Source organism: Gymnogyps californianus, chromosome 2 (genome assembly GCF_018139145.2).
Source record: "Gymnogyps californianus isolate 813 chromosome 2, ASM1813914v2, whole genome shotgun sequence".
NCBI classification, from domain to species: Eukaryota; Metazoa; Chordata; class Aves; order Accipitriformes; family Cathartidae; genus Gymnogyps; species Gymnogyps californianus.
The window spans coordinates 121,933,983-121,956,577 of record NC_059472.1 but is presented as its reverse complement, the minus strand read 5'-3'; the positions used below and the strand labels follow the sequence as shown (position 1 = coordinate 121,956,577).

At 41.0% G+C, this 22,595-nt stretch overlaps 1 protein-coding gene across 1 annotated transcript in view; it reads right to left on the bottom strand.

Moving 5' to 3' along the window:
- Window positions 1-22,595, bottom strand: part of TRIM71 (tripartite motif containing 71) — a 59,089-nt gene that overhangs the window by 3,083 nt on the left and 33,411 nt on the right. Inside the window, 3 exon segments of the mRNA XM_050892092.1 lie at window positions 1,575-1,709; window positions 12,923-13,059; window positions 13,062-13,089. Coding sequence (XP_050748049.1) covers window positions 1,575-1,709; window positions 12,923-13,059; window positions 13,062-13,089 — 300 coding nt within the window.

Genomic DNA, 22,595 nt, shown 5'->3' with positions numbered 1-22,595 from the left:
CAAAATAATGTTTTATAACCTGAAGAGAACTTGCTCTCTCAGTGCAGACATTCTAATAATGTGCATTTATGCAGCCTCTTGGGATACAAATAGCTTAGGGGCAACTCTTACTTCTCCTGTACTAGGAATACCTCAAAAGAGAAAGCTGCCAAGCTTCTTGGGGAAGGCTAACAGTGGAAAGTGAACTCATCTCCCTCAAGCCAAATACCTCAGAAAAAGCAGCATTAGAAGAAGTACAGTAACTATATAAAGTGCATTTTTAATCTTGCCATGGACACTTATAGAAGAACTACAGAAAAACAAACTTCTCTTTTAGGGGATTAGTCTCACTGTAGCTAGGGTAGTTCCATACAATAAACTCTTACCAGAGTGGTCATTTTGCTGGCGACAGATATTAAACCAGAAAATTACTGTTCCAATCAATGTTGATGGAGAAGAGGCAGGGGAGAAGTACTTTAGCAGGATGGCACTGCTTCTTGGCAGCATGTGCCTCACCAACCACATGTACGTGCCATCCTGCCTGGCTCTGCTAGTATAGGCAGCAGCCACACAGCACCTGGTTTCCTGGCACACTTTATCTGGTGCGACTGCATATTATAGGAGCGTTCTCAATTTACTCCTAAACTTTTCCCATCTTGACCACACATTTTTGCTCCTCTATGCCAGTACTAGCAATCATGCGGTCATAGGACAAGTCAGTTTAACTCGCTGATCTGAAAGACCTAATCCAACAGCAGAGAGTGGGTTTCTGTTCAGTTCTACAAGTGGGGCCCAAAGGGCCAATCCAAACTGATCTGTGCTAAACAAGCAGGGAAGAGCCACGACCACTAAGTTACCTTTCCAGAATAAGAAACTTTGCTGTTACTTCCTTTCCTCCTCTCAAAATACCACATATGCATCGTGGCTGAAATGAGTGCAGGAGTTTGGGATTGTGCAGATACTCTTGCTGGAGAATATTCTTTTCTTCTACTAGCGAACAAAAAAAAAAAATCAGAGGGACACTACCTTGATTGAGAGCAAAGTAAGTTTTTAGGTGTGGGGACAATGAAAGTTAGTCTTGCAGAATTTCTACTTGTCTTTCTAAAAAGGACACAGCATACACAGCTTTGCTCCTTTCCTTTGTTTATGAGAAGTGGATCATGTAAGAAAACCTGTATACTACATACCTAGTTCTACAGCAATGTATTAAAGAGGTTTTAACAACATTCTTTAAACAAGGTGTTTAAAGGCGATCTCTTCTGCGGTCAGTACCAAGATGTGAGGCATAGTTGCTAAGCCAGCAGGGGGAGTGCCCACCCTACTTGTGGGGCTGAGCTTGCCTGAGGATACAGTAGTCTCTACAAAAACCCAACCAGTTTCTCAGATTAAGATATACCTTCAGCACAAAACCAACCAGGGCCAGAATCCAGCATCCTGCTACCTACAGAAAAAATGAGCTGACAGTAAACTGTAGTGTTTCAATTCAGTGTTCCTTGGGAGGATATCAGAATCTGGCCATGTACTAGTTAAAAAGCATGTTTTCGGTTTAAAAAGGCACTTGTCAGCTGTTCAAACCATAAATGTAAGGTGCATACCTTCCAGAGCAGCTCACACTCCCGCTCTTCCAAGGCCTTCTTATGTCTAGTAGTCACTGCTTTGACTTCAGACTGTACCACCTTCGCTTTCATCTCAACTTGCTCTGCCACAGCCTGGGCCTGTTCAATACTCAGCTAGGGAGAAAAAAGACAACACACTTAGGGCTCAATCAAACCAATTAGAAATGCATCAGAGGACTGCTGCTTACATTTCACTACACCTTCAGGTGAAGGCATAAAGTGACAACTCTTGGGTTTTTTACCAGGCCTTTGCCCATTTCATACATCAGAGCCTGAAAACTGACATAATTTTTTAAATACATCTGTTACGTGGACTTTACACCTTCATTGTATCATGCATCAACACCACAGGACTAAATTCCCTGTGCAATTCCAGCAAGCAGCTAGTATGAACTCAAACAAGAGACTCGCACAGAAATTCACACTCATGTTTTCCTACATCTAAAGAACCCAGTTTGTCTTGTCCCTCAAAACAGTTCAGACTGTTTTTGTGTGATGGTTCTGCTTCTAGGAAGAAATGACACTGTAGGGAACAGACTGTTTTATCTATGCATCTGAGCTGCACAGAAATACCCCAACAGAATGTGAAGTTAATAAATTTTAAAAGAAAAGACAAAGATTAGATGGTTATCATTAAAAAGCATTCATATAGTTATTCACACCTTGGACAGAGACCAAATTCTTTCTAATGTAACCTTGTAATACTAGTATTTTAAAAACATTCTGTAGTGCTACTCTGCAAATACGCAGAATACATCTGGAAGGAACATGTCTCTTTTCTTCCCTCAAAGAAAAAATTGTTTCCTTGAAAAATACTTCCCAAACTGCTCCCAGTTTCACAAAATTATTACAGAAAAGGGCATAAAACCAAACAAGATAAAGAGCAGGCAAATCTGAAGGATCACAGTTCCCAATGGAAACGGTTCAATAGCATCAGTTAACTGAATCTTTTCAACACCTTTGTCATACAGTGAACCAGCATTAACTTGCAGATGAGGCTGTGAACTTGTAAGAGGTTAAAAACATACTAGTTTATTAGTCACAAAACTGTAGAACAAAATGTGTATGTGAAGGTACTTAGCCTAGAAAAGAGAAAGCTCAGGGGGGATCTTACCAATGTATACAAATCCCTGAAGGGAGGGTGCAAAGAGGATGGAGTCAGGCTCTTTCTAGTGGTGCCCAGCAACAGGCCCAAAGGCGATGGGCACAAACTGAAACACAGGATGTTCCCTCTGAACATCAGGAAAACACTTTTTCACTGTGAGGCTGACTGAGCACTGGCACAGGTTGCCCAGGGAGGTCGTGGAGTCTCCATCCTTGGAGATATTCAAAAGCCATCTGGACATGGTCCTGGGCACCTGGCTCTAGGTGGCCCTGTTTGAGCAGGGGGGTTGGACAAGACCTCCAGAGGTCCCTTGCAACCTCAACCATCCTGTGATTCTGTGACTGTACCATCAAGCATTTACTTTTTTCTCTTTTCATAAGCTTGGCACATCACAGTATTTTATTTCTAGAATTTTAATATTAAGCAACATACACAAGACATCTAAACCCCTACCACCACACTACACATGACTGTAGCAGCTTGACAAGTTGTTGACAGCTGAGAACGTAACTCGAAGTCGCCTTCATTTTCCACATTACATACTGAAAGCCATGGAAATAGCCATGGGTATTTGTTTTTAAATACAGCATCTTAGATAGACTTTACAAAACCTTTCCCTCGCTCTGGTCTGAGGAACTGGTCCATTTCAGAACTTGAGCTGTTTCAGACTAGGTAGCCAGGGAATGCTCTGGCAGAAAACATCTTCAATCTTCAGAAATGCTGGCTTGATAAAATGGGCAAAAATGTAATTTAAAGGCTTTGCTGTATATTCAGGGCCTTATGGAAAACATCCTCAGTTTAGTTCTGTATATAAGTATGTACCAACCTAAGAACTACCTGATGCAACAATCTATGAACTACCCAATGTGATCCACCTTTGTCTAGAAAGTCAGACGGGGATTTTTGTTATCTTTCATGGAATTAGTTGTTAGTATTTTCAAAGTCTGGTCTGGCAAGTTCAACAGCATCTAGTTTATACCAGCAATGGGAATGCTAAAACACAAAACCAGAAGTGTACTGTTACTTGGACATTTTCATTCCAGGTAGTTATTTTAAGACAAACAGTTTGAATTAGATGTATTCTTCCAGGTCACGTAGGAGTAGAGAACTGAAAGGAAAAGGAAGACTAACTCGGTCAAGGTGATTAGTCTCTGGAGACAAGATGAAGACAACCCTGAGACAATAAGACAAGGCAATGTTTCTGATCTTTAATCCAAAGAAGTCTCTTGCAAACTGGCAGAGGAAAACAGGAGTGCTACTTGACAGCCCCTCTGCAGCACAGGGCTCAGTAAGAGGAGCATGCCTTTCAGCTGTTCCTCCTTCATGCAACTCCCAGGTATGAGTCACCTTCACTACATTTTTAACAGGGAACGTCTTCAAACTCAAGCCTAAATATCCGAGTCCCACTGGAGGCAGACCTGACCTGCCTTCACACAAAGCTTCTGGCAGACAAATTTGACTCAACACTTCAAGTTGACAGAAAGTGAAAATCTCGTTACAACAATTAGCAAAGCAGACATGAAGTCACAATTGGCCATAGATTAAGGCTTCATAAAAGCCAGTAAGTCTCAGTCCTAGCTGGAAGAGTCCACATGTAAGAATACTGTGCCTCTATCATCTCTACTTTGCCATTCAAATACAGAACCAGCTTCTACTGCAGGGAAAAGGTATGTATTTCTTCCAAAAGAGACCTGGATTCTTGTCAAGTACAGCAAAACACCCTCCTTCTCTTGCAAAGAGAAACAGATATCTCCTTGAGAAGTGTTAGGGAAACTATGCTATCCACTCATATTCCAATTCTAGCAAGCATGTCTGTGAAAGCAACAAAGTCTTGGTTTACTTACTTGTTTGAGCTTTTTTGTACAGCAGGACCCATTAGGACCATGATCTGTGTGTATGCTTTCCTCATACCTTATAGCTAAGAGCAATCTCAACTTCTCTCACAGTTCTTTGCTAAAACCACAGTCTACCTTTCAAGAACTCCATCACAGCAGGAGAGGTATTAATTCCCTGTGGATGCTGTGATCTTTTGTCTGTAGAAACCAGTTATGGTAGGGCGAGTAACTACTCAATAGCACAATGTTCTCTACCAACAACTCATGTCATGATTCGGATTATTTTTACTTGCCTGAGTCTGAACATCTCAGATCAGTGAAGAATGCCAAAAACACTAAGGCTCTAATATTGTCCAGGATATTGGTGAAGTTTTGGCAAAATTCACGTGATCCTGCACTCTGCCAACACAGGCTAGAACAGCCTACGAAGGCTGACCAGCATCAAACACACAGCAGCAGGCAGTGGTATGGTGCAGGGGGAACAGCAATAGGCAAGTTATCTATCTGAAGCAAAAGCCAAGAGCTTTAAGTACAACTTTTGGGAGCCTTCTTTACATGGAAATCCCTTGTTCTCTTTGATTCCTGTAAGATATCACAGCTCTGCCATGATAACTCTCTCCTGCTGTTCTGCAGGCATTTCCTGTGCAGAACTTGTCTCTGAGAGGTCAACTTTTTAGGAAACATATTAAGCAGCAGCATTTCTTGTTCTGGTCAGACACCACACAATCTTTTTAACAACAAATCCTTTTAAAGAAAAGCAGCTTTTATGATGCACTGTCCTCATGGTATGTCATAATTATTCCAGTGCTAGTGAAGGAGATGGTCAGCCAGTTCACATGCTTGGAAACGGAAGACAAGGCCTGTGTTTAGCAAAGAATTGTGTTGGGTTACTGAATTTGGGATGGAGAACAACTACGCTTTCCTGATGTTGGCCGAAACAGTAAATCACTATTCACTTGTGACTTCTCAGGGGCCCAAAGATGGCCAATACCACTCCCCATTCTATTAGAGATGTCACCAGTGCCTTGTGTTAAAAAAATAAATAACTTTGCAACATGTCTTGTAAACTTCAGAGTTGAAACTGGTACTTCCAATTCCTCAGAGTAAAATTCAAGTAACAACAGTGTTTGTGCAGGTGATATGTTCCAGAGGGCCACAACAAAAGGAAAGCTTGCACACAGAGCTTCCAGTGGGGCAGACAAGCATGTTTTCATGAAGGAAAGCAATGCAGACATCCATCACTAGCTATTGCTACCAGCACATTTCAGAATTTCTTGCTCTTCTCTATAAGCCTACCTAAATAGCAACAAACAACATTCAAAACACACACTTTAGCAGAAGAGGACAATGGCATGCAGTATTACCTGTACTTTCAGACTTCAAAGCATTTAATGAGGATTATTAAACGTGCAGGTCTCAGTTTTTATGCTCTTGACATTCTGTACAAACAGAAAAGGCTACTTTGTTAACACCTCAAGGTAGCTACTCCTATAATTCATACAGCATTTTACATCTCACTAGACCTAGCTCTGCATAAACACACCCCTATGTAAAGTGTCACTGGCACCCTGGGTGCCAGTGCCTTCCTACAACATGCTAAACCAAACACTCCTTTCTAGGACAAGACAGCAGACCCAGGCATGCCTGGCCAGTTCCTACATGCTCCAGCCATTTTTGAGTAAAAGGTGAAGAGCAAAGTCATATTGGACCCCAGGTGTCCTTTGCAAGCCCCCTTTAGGTGGGCATCTCTGTGAGCTCCCCTTTAGCTACATTTAACCACCTGGGGGAAAAGCCTACAGTGGCTCTGCCATGGCAACTGATGCTACAACACAAAGCTGTGAAGAAACCGGCTGCAAGCGCCAGAAGTAGCAAAGTAGTATCACAGAACTTGGCTGCACTTCTGGATATCTGGGCTGACTACAGAGGGGCCCAAATCAGGATTTGCCATTTTGTAGAATGGCAGTTTTCAGCCATTTTTCACATTTCCTGTCTTCTGTTGGACATTAGAACTGGAGTCTCAAGTTAACAAAAAGCTTTCTACAATTTAATCTTTGCAACTTAAATATTTCTGTGGAATATTTAAATGTAATGTTCTAGAAATATCACTACTCCAAGTTTTCACTAGTGCTGCCTTTTTAAATAAGAAGTTATGATCAGAAGCATACAACACTCCAGGAGAAAGAAAAACCATTACAAAGCATGTGTTCTGACAGACTACAGACAAGAACTGCAGAGCTACTGTAAAGGTGCGATGGCCTCACTGCATGGTTTCCACAGTCCGATACCCAAATTAAATCCGTATGTCCACAGTTATGTCCACACAGCACACAGTTATTTAAAGAGGCTAACTTAGGTCTCTGAAACAGCAGAGACTGTTAATCCAGATGCTGAGCCATGATGTTAGATTATATCAATTCAGTTCAGAAAATTACCCACTTGAACAAACTGCGGCACAACACACCACTGTGGCAACACCACGAGATACTTAAAGGCTGCTTATGGTAACTGTATTGCAACTCATCAACACTAGCTTGCATGAGCATTTTTGAAAAGGTCCTTCGCATTTTTAATTCCATCCATCTAAAGATGGGAGGGAGGTATAATTTTTCAGGCATTAATTCCAATGTTTAAGTTTGCTAGTCTAAGTTTTCCAATGAAGGTGCAAACCTCTGGAGAGAAAATTCAAACTTGAAAGCAAACTTTGTTTTCTTCAGAGGAATCCTTCAGTATTTCAGGGGTGAACGGACCACAGGTAATGGCTAAAGAACCTTAAATACACACTTCCCTACCTCAATATGGAGGATTTACACTTTGAACACTAAGGAACTTAAGAGGAAGTTAATCCTGCTTAGAGGGGAAAAAAGCTTTGAGATGCATATTCTCTGGCAAACCCCTCTCTAGCTTTTAAAAGCACATTGAATACAAAAAACTTAAGGAAACCTTTCCATAAATCTCAAGTTAGCCCTCTTTCACCAAATGGAAGGTGTTCCATCCATAAATAGTTTGTTTTCAGTTCCTTATGTTTACAAAAAGATACAGAGGTTTTGTTTCACATAACTTTTCCAATTACTTATCACTGTTTCAGAGCAGGATAAAACAACTAGGACATAACAGCCAGCTTTCTCCAGCATCTAGAACTGGATATAAACTTCCTAATGTTCTTATAGTAGAAAAATTAATTGGAAGATCCTACACAAAGTATAGCTGCAGTAAAGATACTAGGATTAATAGGCTTAGCAGTGACTTTGCAGTAACATTGGTGCAACTACAGCACAAATCACAGTAGTTGGACCAATTTAAAGGTTTCAGCCTAAAAAGTGTAAAACGTTAAAAAATCCTCACTTGAAGAAAAATTCTCACATAAAGAATTTTAAAGGAAGCTTTGATGGAGGGAGGGCTAGAGGCTGGGTTAACTCATGTCAGAAACCAACAAACAATCACTTTGGTTTGTACTGCAAGAAAAGACTTTTTGCCTACAGTTTTAGGCAAAACAGTAGTTTGGACAGTGACACATGTCAAATCCATCTTCCCCGATAACCATCTGCTCATACGTTACACTAAGGAACTCACTAAAACACAACACAAAACCATAACTAGAAGTACAAAGAAATTCAGCCTCTGTTGATATAAATCCTAGATTTAGGAAAGCACAATCGACTCCGTTTTGTTTACAAAGCCTCATTTCAGATTCTCAAACCTGCAAGCCTCACTTCAAAGCCACGCGCAAGGGTGCCTGAGCTAACTCAGTGTGACAACCCCAGAACGATCCCTTGCAGCACAGCGGTGCCATCCTTCTCGGGTATCGACCTCCCGGCAGCACAGATCCATATGGCAACCCACAGGGAAGCTTCCACTGAAGGGCAGAGGCTCAAGGCAACAGATCAGCTTCCTCCTCTGGCTGGCCAAGTTTCTTACAGTACCTCCCTCCCCCTCTTCCCTAGAATAAAGGTGTTAATCTATTTCATACCACCTCCCCCACAATTTGGGAGAGAAGAGGCATTGCCTTAATGGCTGACCCCCCCCTTACCACCAACTCCTAAGCCTTTCATGCTGGTAGATAAGAGAGTGGCTCCCTCTATGTTCTGCACATGACCAGTCTCACTGCATTAATTTAAATGTGGAAGCCTGCATTGTCAAACATCCCAGCAAAAACAACTATAGGCTCAGCTAGGAAAGAATTTGTTCTCCAATAAAACCACTTTTAAGACAACTGACATGAACAGATCAAATTGTATTTTAACATGTTCACCTGGAAATTGACCTTAAATGGGAATGAGCACTCAATGCTTTAGTGTTATCCAAGTGCATTAGATTACACACACATACATATATACAATTACACATGTATAGATGTATTTTAAGAACATGACATTTTGAAGAAGCCATTTATCTTTCATCATAACAGATTTACGTTCAGTTTGTGGCCCAGTCCTTGGAAAAAAATCTGAAAGAAGACAGCTAAGTGTGCATGTTCATGAGGTAAAACAAGGTAGCAGGACAAGCTCCCCGTATAAAAAGGCTGCAGTCCTGCTTCCCCCCACCCCATTAATCTAATGTCAACTTTGGCTTTCATATCGTCCTGTGAATCAATTCAAGTCTCTGAAAAGGCTAGAAAAGTATCCCAGCAAGGAGGAGAGCTTTCCACTGAGACAAGGAAGAGGTCCTACAAGCCACAGAGTTGTGTGTTTCTGCTCCGTTCCCCGGTACCATCAACAGTCCTTGTAGCACTGCAGTGAACCAGCCAGCGGGCTGACCCAGACAAAAACTAATCCCACAGAAAGGTTAGCCTTTCAGCTGGATCAGCTCACCACTCAGGCACACAAGCACAACTTCTTGTGTTAGGGACAGGCTTAGAAAGGCATGATCCAGGCCAGGACCAGCGCAGCACAGGGAAGCAGGGGAAGCTTTCCATTGCTGCAGAACCTCACTGAGGAAAAAAGCAAGCCTCTTTCTGCCAGGCTTACTATTTCTTACAGAGGACTTCAACTTCTTTGAAAAGTGAGGTTTGGACTTTTCAGGAGTGACAGACTACATCAGGCTTCAGTGGATCAAGAGGCTGAAATGTATCCCAACTCACAGCATTTTTTTTTTTTTTTTAAAGTCTGAAAAACAATCTTTCCTCCAAAGCCGCAGGAAGAGTTTAAATAAACATTTCTTCCTAAAAGCCTTCAACTTTGGTTAACCAGATACTCTCCAGCCAGTTGACTCATGGCTTGATTTCCTCTCTCCTGCAACGCCCTTCAAATTCCACCTTTTCCCCTTTACTCTCAACTACCCCTCCTCATCCATCCTCAACATGTCATGTCAGAGAGCTATCACTTTCAGAGTCTATTAAGAAAGAGTTACTAGTACAGCAGTATGAATCAGTCCCACTAAGTGTTACTACACTGTATTACTTTTCAAGCCTTAGAGCTCCAGTCTATGTTCCTCATATTGCAGCTTGTACTGGCATTTAATTCTCTGTTGACCGTTTCCAAACTTTAAGAAAAGCACTCAAGCCAATTTTTTTTAATTTAGAGTGTAGTTACTTTAGAGTTTGTTTTAAATTCATGCTGACATGCTGTCTCCTCCCTAGGATAAATATATAGCTTCACAGCCCTATCGTCCCAAGAACAAGTTCTGCTCCATGAAAACTTTCTTACACAGCAGGCTTGCTGCATCAACCTTTGAGTCAGGCACGTCTGCTTTTAACTGCATCACATGCCCTTCTAGTTGTTGCTGATGTTGCTTAGGTAGTACCTGTCTTGAGTTGTACAGTCTTCCCATTTCTGCATGTGCACACACAGATTACCACCTCCCCAACTTTATCACAGATCTGCTCGCTCACAACCCTTTTTCTGTACAGTGGTCCAGATTAAAAAGACCACTAAACTAATAAAACTCAGTTCTTGAAAAGTATGGTTCATTTTACAGAATCTTTACACAAGCTGCCCAGTTAACACTTCCAAGACAGCCTCTTAACCTGGATAGGCTGTAGCTAGACCAGGGCAAAACTGCACAAAGTTCAGTTGAGCTGCTTGTTCCGTTCATGAGCATAGCCAGTAGCACCCACCTTTTACCTGTACCATCATAAAGTAGTCAGCTCACCACAGTGGCAGGAGCCTCCAACATAAAAGCCAGGAGAAAATGGGGGAGGAATGAGCAAAGTAAACCCAGTAGGAAACAAGCAGGCACAAAAGCATTCATGCAATAGTAGCAGTGGTACTCGATATTCTGCTAGTTTCTACTCCAAGGGACAGTCCCTTCTTAGATGATTTATCTGCACCAGTTAGATGATTAAGAGCCCTGGAGGTCAAAAGCAGTAATTTAATTACTAACAGACAAGCCCTTGCCTAGGACAGCCTGGAGAAATTCAGAACACTGCACCAGTGATGTTCTTCAAACTAGTATAATCCCTTCCTTCTTGCTTATTTTGGGGACATGTGAAATGTTTAAGTATGGATACTGCTGAAGAGCATTATGATCCAATTTAAAACAGATCTTGGAAGAAGCTAAGGTTTGCAGGATTCTGTTTTAAGGTGGAGTTTTAAATTAGCCATCCATCTCCAAAAACTTGGTGTTTGCTGTTCTGTTGTAACAGGTTAACATCACAAGCTAAAGGGAGACATCAACAACAGTTTACTACCTGTCCTGGTTTTGGCTGGGACAGAGTTAATTTTCTTCTTAGTAGCTGGTACAGTGCTGTGTTTTGGATTTAGTGTGAGAATAATGTTAGATAACACTCTGATGTTTTAGTTGTTGCTAAATAGCTCTTATCCTAAGTCAAGGATTTTTCAGTTTCCCATGCTCTGCCAGCAAGCAGGTGTACAAGAAGCTGGGAGGGAGCATAGCCGGGGCAACTGACCCAAACTAGGGGTATATTCCACACCATAGAACATCATGCTCAGTATATAAACTAGGGGGAGTTGGCTGGGAGGGGCAGATCACTGCTCAGGCATTGGTCAGCAGGGTGAGTAATTGCATTGTGCATCACTGTTTTTCTTCCTTGAGTTTTATTTCTTTTTTTTCTTTTTTTTCTTTTTGTTATATTCCTTTTCATTACAATTATTATTATATTTCATTATTATTATTATTGTTGTTGTTGTTAGTGTTATAGTTTACTTTAGTTATTAAACCATTCTTATCTCAACCCACGAGTTTTACCTTTTTTCCCCGATTCTCCTCTCCATCCCACTGGGAGGGGGGGACGAGTGAGGGAGCGGCTGCATGGTGCTTAGCTGCTGGCTGGGGTTAAACCACGACACTATCTATGTCATCATAATACTTACTATTTCACACCACAGGTGCAAAGACTTAAGGAGAGAAAAGTTAGCTGCTCCTGTCCCACTGAACAAGCTTACTTCCTCATCTACTAGAAACAAGCAATGATGGGTGGACAACGGGTTTGTCTGGGGTTTTTTAATTGTTATTGTTTGTACCATGCATGTGCCAGGAAGGCATACCCAATTTAGAAATTAAGTTTTACTTCTTATACATGGCATTCTACCAATGTTTACTCAAAAAAATCTTAGTAGTTAAATCACATAGAAGTGTTGAGTTTCAGAATATCTAGCTCAAACCTAGAGCATTTGAGGCTAACAAAACTAGAAGGTAGTAGCGTGGAGTGAAGCTTCCCACTATGTTTTCCCCATCCAAAGTCTCTTTGTACAGGCAAAACTACTGCTAATATCATAAAATAGTTCCTACTAAGTATTACTCAGCAAAAGTAACTATCTACATATCCCTGCAGGTTAATTCCCTATGTAAATTCCTTGTGTAGTTTGAAGCACTGTGCTACCTTCCTTCCAGTCCTTGCCAGGTATTTATATTTGCATTATAAAACATAGCTGATGTAGAATGCAATAATAGGCAGTTAGTTATAGCATGCAACTATATGTGCAGAGTAATCCTTGTACGGAGATAGCTCCAGATCCTCTGCACCGGCAGGTCAGAAGTTTCACACTAATCCAACAGCTGATTAGTACTTTTTATTTGGTGGCAACACTGAAGACATAACCAGAGTCATAGGCAGTTACAGTGCTAGATGCTGTACAGGCATGAAAGACAGCTGAAAGTAAGCCTCAGTCATAAAAACAAAACCAGGCTTTGCACTGCTATACAAGATCAGAACTTTCTTCAAAACGCTTCACGCTCAAGTGCATTTGTGCAGAGCTTCATATATATTGTGATTTACATGACAGGATTATGCTGCAAGAATGCAAAACTCATAACAGTGCTTTGTTTTCAGCTCCACAGCCACTTCTGTCAGATCTGAGAGAACAGAAGGGGTGAGAAGACTGACAGCAGAAGCAGAGAGCTTTTTGCCTTGACACCTTGCCCTGTAACAGACAAGCTGTGGCAGGAAGAAGGAGGGGGGAAATAAAGTACTCAAGTTGGGAGTATCTTACTTGAATAGCCTGTCGTCCTTGCTGAGCATCTGCCAGGAGCTGAATGGTGAGAGTCCTGGAATCCTGTAGAGCATCTTGGAGGTAGATAAAGCTGTGACCCACATGTCGTCCCATAGTACATTCCCGACATATGGGACAGAACAGGTATCACAGTAGAAATGCAGTACCTAGAAGAAAACAAACAAACAAACAAACCTGTATTACTATCTAATGAAGAATTAAAGAGAAAATAGAGCCAGGACATGAAAAAAATCCAACAGCTCAACTATAAAGGAGATGGTTAGAGGCATTAGCAGTAGGCAAAGACTTCACAATAGTTTCTCCACAGAGGAAGAGCTATCCTTCCCCGTAAGCTCCAAATCATACTATAACGGTTAGATGGAAGTGTCACTGTTTTCTTTGCAATACAATACTAGGAAGAGTGTCCACATCAGCTCCTCTTAAGAGCGGAAGCCATCTGCCAACACTTGCAGATTGGAGATGTCATCTATGGCAAGTTTCAGGTGAAGACTTTTCCTGCATACACAAACACCACATTCTCTTAAGTGGATCATTTAATAATCAATGCACTGGAGAACTGCAGCACCAGCACACACACCCCTAGAAGGGGAAAAAAGTTATGCATGCTGAGAACCATCCTCTGTTTTCAAAATATGCAAATCCCTTATGTTCAGGGCAGTGACAATATTAGGCAAGACTCCCTCCTGCCACTCCCAACAGCAAAGCAAAACACCTTCACTATGACATAGTGTTTCTATGCTAGTGATACTTAGAGATGCTTGAGTTGGAAAACAAGACTGGAGCACCAGCATGCCCATCAGAGCATTTGAATGCTACAGTGAACTGTGGGTTCCCATTCACTAAAATCCCGTTCTATTCACAAAGCACTTAAAAACGCTATATTCAAATCACAAGGAAAGTCTTACACCAAGATGTTAGCCTAGAAAGTTGGATCCATTCACCATCCATAACTGTTCCCATTCCACCCAGTAGAGGGAAGTAGCACACAGAAATAGCGTCTTCCACAGAAGTACGTTTTCTTAGAGGCAAGCAGAAATCAGCTGGTTTGTTTTTCAAAGATGCAAGTAAAGGAGTACAACACTTCAACACAAGAAATTTCTGTATTCAAAGTCTTGCTCTTAACTACATACACTATTTTTGTTAGAGTGTAGTGTTAAGAAGATCTAGATTACCATGGAAGAGTCAAAAATCCACTATACAATGGCAAACAAGGTTTCATACTACAGACAATTTTTCCATCACCAGCTATTTGAAATCTACCTCACAGAAAGGAGCAAGAGCAGAACAAAGATTGGACAAGTGTTTGATATGCCTGTCTTCTCACAGCTGTCATCCAGCCACTCCCGATCCCAGCTCACAGTTCATGATATGGTGCATAACATCCCCCTTTCCCTTCTCCCTCCAAAGGAAGGGGGAGGACAGGACAGGCGATTCCCTCAGATTGCCTGTGCTGCATAAAGTGACATTTTAAGCTCCTATAAGTGCAACAGCTGAAGTAGTATATGGATTAATTTCTCAAAGGGGTATGTGTGTGTTTGTGCACACATGTCAGATTTTACTGAACTTTTTTTTTTTTTGAAGTTAAGTTTTGCTGTAGGGAAAATGGAACAGACTGTTATGTTTTGCTTCTGTTCAAATACTAAACCCTCAAGCAGTGTCTCAGATCCTCCGTCTTTTGTAAGTAAAAAGCTGCCTTGGCTCTGAAATGCATTATTCAAATGCACCATCTTCCTCAACTAGAGGGTTCCTTGTCTTTACGCTGCGGTTGTCTAAATCTGTATACAATGTTCACTTGCTCATGCAGTTCTGTAATTTTGCTGTTGAAATTATAGGGAATGTTTATTACATGTTGCTGAATGACTCCACTTAAACAACTGAGAAAGTTGAGAGAGAATGAAAACCAAGACAGGGTATCAAGTTAAGTCATATGAATCCGATATACTTTAAAAACATACAGCAGGGATTTGGGGCCTCAATCAAGCAGAGCAGCTGAAAGGAAAATGGTGACCATATGAACAGAAGTCCAGAAGCAAGTTAAATCTGTTATTAGTCCTCCAAAATAGTCAACACCAGAAGCAAAAGCTTGGTAAAACACCACAGATCAGTCCTGTCACCCACGCACTGCTGCTGCAAGGTAACAGCACCCAGTGGTAGAGTCATGCAGCTGTTCAAACCAAAGAGAAATTAAGCTTAAGCTGTTCAGTTGCCTCTTGCCACCCACCAAAATGTGGTGGAAAACATCACTCCTGAATTTAGAATGAAGAGAGGTAAGAGCCATAATCTCATTTCAGAAATATGCAGATTACATAGGACATAGCAAGGTAAAAGTCTTGGGTAAACACTACAGAGCCATTGATAAAGCCTCTTTTTTATTTTTTTTTTTTTTAAGTAAACAAAATGGTGAAAACAACCTAGATATTTAAATATGAGAGCAAAGGAGTTAACAGGCTTGGGTGAAAAGAAGTAGACAGTGACTGACTGATCTCCATCATCACATTGTTATTTAAAAGTTACCTTAAATATACACAGGAGAAAGCACAAATGCATAATCCCTACTGATCTCAGTGGGTTCTAGCCACCAGAAGAGAACTGGAAGAGTCAGCCAGCTTCAAGATGAACTAGGAACCCCCCCAGAAACTCCTTTCTGGACACAAAGACTACAACAGAAACCCCAAACTTGGCAGAGGTACAAGAAGGGCAACTCTCCTCCTGTGGTCAATCTCACATAATCACTGTCAGGAGCACCCAACAGGCTGTACATCAGCTCTACCCAGCAGTGGGGCCACACTCCCAGAGAATTAAACTGGAAAGTACCCAGCTGTGCCGGGTGCAACAGCGAGGGCGATTTGTGCCAGCCAGGCTAACTGAGCCTGGAGCACAGCATCCAGCGTGCCTCCGCTTGCAACCACAACCAGGCATTTATTGTTAAGCTCAAGCCTGCTCACATCCCAGTCCCTAGGTCATGGCCACAAAGGTCACGTACTGCTAGATTAAGTTTCTATGCCTGTTTCTAAACAGAAAGGGGAGAAAATAAACCAAATCCCCCCTCCAACAAGCAACCCCCTGCAAAAAATTCATACCAACAATATAAGTAGGACAATACACAAGTGTGTTCTCAATTCAGATTTGATGCACTTGTAGCGTACCTAAAAGGTTGGCGGAGCCGCCCCTTCTTCGAATTTCAGCAATGTGAAAAGGCCACCCCACATTTCAGTTACACTGTTATATAGCAACATACTGCTCCTTCTGTGCTCATTATATGACAAACAACAAGACTGGTCTTGAAATGTGGATGGGCAGGGGTAGTGAAAAGGAAGGGAGCTCTTTCATAACAGAGATCAGCTTATGACACTCAGCTTAAAAAAAAAAAGCACAACAAAACAAACAAACAAACCACAAAACACAGTACTTGGAGAAAAGTCCTAAAACTCCCCCCACCACCACCACCTTATCTGAAAAGGCAGAAATGATATGGTCAAAAGATCCATCAAGCTGTAAATTAGTTATTGTCCTGTTAATTTCACTATTTTCCCAAATATATGAAAACTGTTTTATATGCAAAAAACTTCAAACATGCTGTTTTTTTCCAAACCACACAAATATTCTGATAGGCAGCAAGAAAAGAGAAATGAGAAGAAAGCAGACAGATTTCTCCTTTCAAAGAAATTCAGATTTGTGTGAATTGCATTTCATGACTTGTTTTTCTGTAGTAAGTAAAAATACAATTGTTTTGAGATAAAAACTGGTGCCTTTCCAACACTCATTTTGGTAACTATCTACTAATGGAAAAAAGATTCATAGGCATGTTTAGTAGAATTTTTTTTTAAAGAACTGCTTCACTACATTAATTAGTATTTTAGAATTTCCACCAAAATTAAATGAAGAGAGAAGTCAGAAGCAAGAGGGTGATAGTTTTAGAGATAGTTAAAAGTGATTTATTTTAAAATAAATCAGCTATGGGTTGATTATTTCCCAAACAGGAAATATTTCCTGAATTGGTGGCATACAATTTTAGACACAAAACAATAAAGGGAGCCTACTTCAATTTAAACAGAATCAGTGAACCATATTACAGGGCTATTCATCTTTTACAGCCACAGCAGCCCAAGAAATACAACAGCAAGGCCATAAATGTGATTGCTTCAGGAAAGGCTGTACAGTGCACCGTAAAAACATTTTACAACAGCAGGAATTCCTGGGTGTCGCTCTCCCCATTTTTTGGTCCATCTGCTTTCAAAGGGGGCAGGGGGATGGGCGGAGATGTTGTTAAACGTCCCCTGGGACTGCACAGCAATCAATCATCATCTGATGAATGGCCACTAAAGTTAAACCCTGACCCCACTCAACAATTCCCACACCAGCCCTCCTCTCCTTACTGCTGACCAGCTTCCAGAGTGCCCCCCCACCTTCCAGCCCTCACCAAAATTTCCCAAATACCAAGCCCAGACAAAAGCAATGGAATGTAGTAGGCACCATGACAGAGGAGAATTCAGCAGAAACAGCAGTTGAGGAGGCTTATCCTTACCCTGTGTTTAAATAAACGTTCCCTCAGCAATACAGTGCCTTTCTCCGGCTTGCAAACACTTGATTTCTCTCATTTCAGAGCACGTTTAAGAGCATATATGCATGCAGTTGTCAATAAAGCATGTGGAATCTAACCATGTTAAGCATTTGTTTTCTGTCAATGCATTTCAGTGTCTTGCAACGATTTTACTTAAGCCTACAGTGTTAAGAATTTGTACAAGGCAGCAACACATAAGGTCACATTATTTTAAAATGTTAAGTCTGATGCTCTAAAAGCTACCCTGTAATCTTAACCAACAATTAAAAAAAAAATCTACAGACAAAACAGTAGCCTTTTGGTTTCTGCTTTTGGGAAAGTCTCAGTATGGCATTTGTAATTTAACTTGGTTTATGACCAAAAAAAAAAATCATACTTACCATAGTCAGTCTAAAGTTTTCCATTACTAAAGGTGTTTTATTATCTAGTTCCCTTGACAATACCTCAAACACCAGTGGCTTTGTTAGGTAGTGTGTAAGGCTTAGTTTATACTAAATTCATAGTTATCTAATTTTCCAATGAATTTTAGTCCTCCTCCCTCAGCACTGTTTTTTCTTTGTTTTGGTGTTCGTTCGTTCGTTCCAGCTCCCCAAATGGAGAAAAAGCTGCTTCCCTGCATCATGCAGGCAGCAATTATTTTCATTTTGAACAGCATATAAATACACTACTCAGGATGACTGCTTCAGAGTTTGGTGCAGATAATTTTTGCAAGTTTAAGTGGAAAGAGGCAGTATTTTCACTATTTAGGAAGCTGGTCCTTAGTTTCCATTTTAATAGCAATTTGTGACAGTTAACTTGCTTCACACTGCGATCGGAGTAGCATTTTAGGAACCTTAACTTCTGCACTGATATAACTTTTGAAATTTAAATACTAAATATAAAGACTGAAGATATGGGCAAGCCATGTGATACAAATCAGAACTACAGGCTATTTCCCAGTATGCCTGAAACATTTCACTTTCAGAGATACTTAAACCTCATGTTTCTGTGTACCAGTTAATGATCAAATTACTCTTAAAATCTGTATTTTGACTTAATGCTCTGGTGTAGAAGGGACTAGCTTAACACCAATTTTCCTCGTTGCATCCAGAGGTAATGGGAAATGGTACACCAACTCCAGAAGGGTCTCCCCAGCAGACAAAAGAGTTAATTCTCTAATTCAGGTCAATATTCTAATAATAAAATTTCTACAAGAATATGAGCACCTTGAAGCATTACAGCCCTATACTACAGAAGGCATGCAGCATGCACAGAAAGTTGTACCAAGTGGGATTAGTGAAACCAGTTTGCTATTTATTGCCTTCCTTTGCCGCTTGGATGAACAGAGATGGGTTTTGGTCCATTTATAAGTTCATCAAGTGCAAGAGGATCATTCAGCTCTTCTGTTAAATTCAGCTTGATTTCCTTACCCCACCTGGAATAATAAAAGCTCAGCTAACAGATGACTAAGACTCAGGCAAGTCTGTTTGTATGAAATAAAGCTGTAATTCCAGCACTAGTGTTAATACCCTTCCTTCCCCAGATGCTCCAGCGGGTCCTGTTCCTTGCTGCAGTTTCTCAGCCACACAGGTATCTCTTGCCCCAGCACATGAGGGGGAAGGAAGCTCACTAATAAAACCACCAATCTAACGAGCATTGCTCCCAATGTGAAACCACACACAGCCCAAGGTTGCCATTTCACTCCACAGTTAAACTGACAGCCATTCTACAAGGAAGCCCTATACCTTCTGCCTGCCTCCTTTCCTCCCGTCTTCATTGCTCCTCCAGTCTTGGTGAAGAGATTTGGGGATCTTTACAAACAGCAGAAAATTAATTTCTGAATAAACTATTTTCTACTGGCTCACCCTGGGATCAGAACAGCAGTAGGGCCAGCACAAGGGAGGAAGAACCCACAACTAAGGACATGCAGACATCTGATGACAACTATCTATTAAATATCAGCTGAGCTACAGTACTAAGCCACATGGTTCAGCTCTGGTACTTTGCCAACCCCACAGCTGGAAATCAGTGTAAATCTTCTCATTGATACTGTTCTACCAGTTAGAACTTGAGATGAACGCTATCTAACCTGACTTGAGTCTCATAAGCTGAACAGGCTATTAAACCAAATGGACTACCATACTCTTAAAATTCTTGATGTTTACCTTTTTCAATCCTGCTGTGATGTCATGAAGCCAGTAAAAACAGCTGCATATTTTAGAGAGTGGTGACATGACAACATTGGGTCAGTCAAATCATCTAAGTTAAAAGCAAAGTTTTTTGGAAGACACATAATTCCATTAATCAAGTTTAGAAAACCCAGTGGGTATTAACAGTCAGCTGAGAGTGGAGCAGAGACCATTTAAGTTGTCTTTGCCAATGCAAACAGCATTTGCAAATTCAAAAGGACAAGTTAGAACTGACAATCAAGATCCACTTCACTCTGAAGGCCACATCATCGCTGTAATGGTGCGACAACAGGCTGCAAACTGGGGCTAGCAGACAGGAAGTCACACCTTTGACAAAGCTGGTTTAAGGATCTGCTGGCTCCAGCATACTATAAAATTGCATCCTCTGTGTTTTGAGTTAAAATCTTATAAATAAAACTTCATGTGATGACTGTAGCTCCTGGTTATAGCCACCCACCTGGAACTGCAGCATCCCCAGCATTTCTCTCAGCAGCACTGCTGCCAGTGAACCCCCCTGTTCATCCATTCTAAATACGGAGGGAGTACTACACTACTCACCTGGAATTTGCCCAGCGTTTGAAGATTAACATCTCATCAGCTAGCTTTCTAAAAGCTCTTGGGTGCAAGGTAACTTGGCCAGCTGATCTAATGTACTACCTCAGAGATTCCCGTTATTGATGGACTGGAAAGAACATCTCACATCCACCTTAACTCATCGCTCCAATTCTTCCTAAATAGGGATAAGCAAGGCTTAATATTTTTCTAATGTTAATACTGAGGTGGCATAGGTATAATCATCCCACAGTGGGCTATCATTTAATTACTGCATAACAGTAAGTCTACATTCTGCAATTTTCTTTTAAAGAAATTGTTTGGGGTAAGAAACCTCTGCATTTCTTTTGTTTTAAAAAAGTCACAGCATCTGCTTCAGCACTAAAGCAGGTAAAGTAGAAAGTCTATGGAAAGATGCAATAGTATCAGTAGCTAGTAGATTACTTAACCAGTGATAAGTCAGCTCTTTTACAGATTTCAATAGGGGAGACCAGCCTGTGCTTCAACATGCAACTCATTAGCTGTTTAAATGCAGCTTCTGTGCCAAATCTACATGACACGAGTAGCAGCAGGGTGGTCTTGGCACAGGGGACAGTGGGTGGATCTAAATATTCAACAGTTCAAGCAAGCAAGCTAATGGCCTGCTGTGGAAGCAGACATTAGAGTGGGTCAGGACCCAGTTCCACTTTCAAGCCCATCTGTCCAAGTCACTGCTGTAAGTCCCTGCAAAGCCTTCACTGAGCCTCCCTACCTCTTCAGCTCTCTGAAAAGCTAGAGTGTCTTACAGTTCTCAGCCAAAGCTTGGCCATGATTTCAGTGATGCTGTAAATCGTAATGGGTTGACAATTGCTTTGCTATTGCACACGACATTTTGTTTCTTGGAGAGAACCAAGAAACTTCAACATCTCTACAAAGTCCTTACGTAACACATATTCCCTCTTCCTGCACAGCTCAGCATTAGAGCTTTTGAAATTTTTCCTTCTATGCACAGGAAGGGTTAGAATAGGAGTCCAGGGTACACTGAAGGCTCCTGCATCCTGCTCTGTGACTAACATGAGTGTAGGCCTCACCTCTCAAAATCTATATTCCTCAACTCCGTGCTGCTCCTACACCACTGCAGAGAACACTGCCTCCATTCAGGTCCTTGGCAACTGTTGACCTTCACATGGAAAGCTGATGGCAAGGATGCCTTGCAAACAAACAGCTAGAAAACATTTTTGTCTCTTAATATACTGGAAACAAACCTTATTCCTTTTGATTTGATGGGGGAAGGGAGCGGGAAGAGAAACAAACCCTAAACTTCCCAGATTTCACTCAAGGGCCAGCTAGTCCTCATGCTGAAGACAAGCCAATTGTGAAACATCATCTTAAGCTGATGGGCTGCATGCAGTTTGCCAGAGCAGTTTCCTGATCCCGCACAAACAGGTCTTTTGTAGGATTAGTTTTCTTATAGAGCTAGTCTGTAGTCAAACCATCACTACCTAAGAAAATTTACTTTGGTTCAACAGATTACCATTAATATTTTTAGAGGGCTTCTCTGGGGGGTCAGGAAGCCTATCAGGCTAGATATGTTAAATTCATAATGCTCAATTGTTAGGGAAAAAATGAGTATGAGGAGAAAACACATTTATCCAGAGAAACTGTGGCTTCACCTATTTTTTTTTTTTTTTTTTTTTTTCACTCTGTGATAGGCTCTACCTCAGTTTTTTGTTTCATGTGGGAGGTTTTGGGGTTGGTGTTTTTTTGTGGTGGCTTTTTTTTTTTTTTCCTTCTTATGCTTTAAGCAATACTAGAAATCTTGGTTCAGAAAAATATTCTTTAGAACATGAGTTTGCACTTATTCTTTCACATAGTTTAATGCTTCAATTACATTACCGAGCACTTATTGTTACAAGAAAAAAGATTGAAAGTGCACATTTGAAAACTCCCACAGTTTAACCACCACATGAAATTAACCTGCAATTCAAACCGCAGTAGCTAGAGAATACTAGAAAACTAAGTACTAGAAAACTAAGCAATTATGAACTCTGGGCCCACTTTGTAGCTTTATTGCCTAGTTGTTTCCCCTTGCTTGTCTGGTCTTACTGCCAATAACAGGGAAAGAGCACAAGAACCCAGAGTCAAAACAACTAGTAGAGAACCGTGCTCAAAATCAATAAATTTCAGAGAAAGCCATTTTTATATGGAAGTACCATTAATATGAAACCAGAAGTATGAGGTAGCTCAACATCTTCAATTTCTATCTTCAAGTGCATACTCTATTTGGGTGAGGTTTGTCTCTGTACCGATTATTCATTTAAAATAATTTTAATAACATTACATAATCTCTACAGAATTTAAAAAAGCATCTCTCTACACCTTTTTTTAAAAA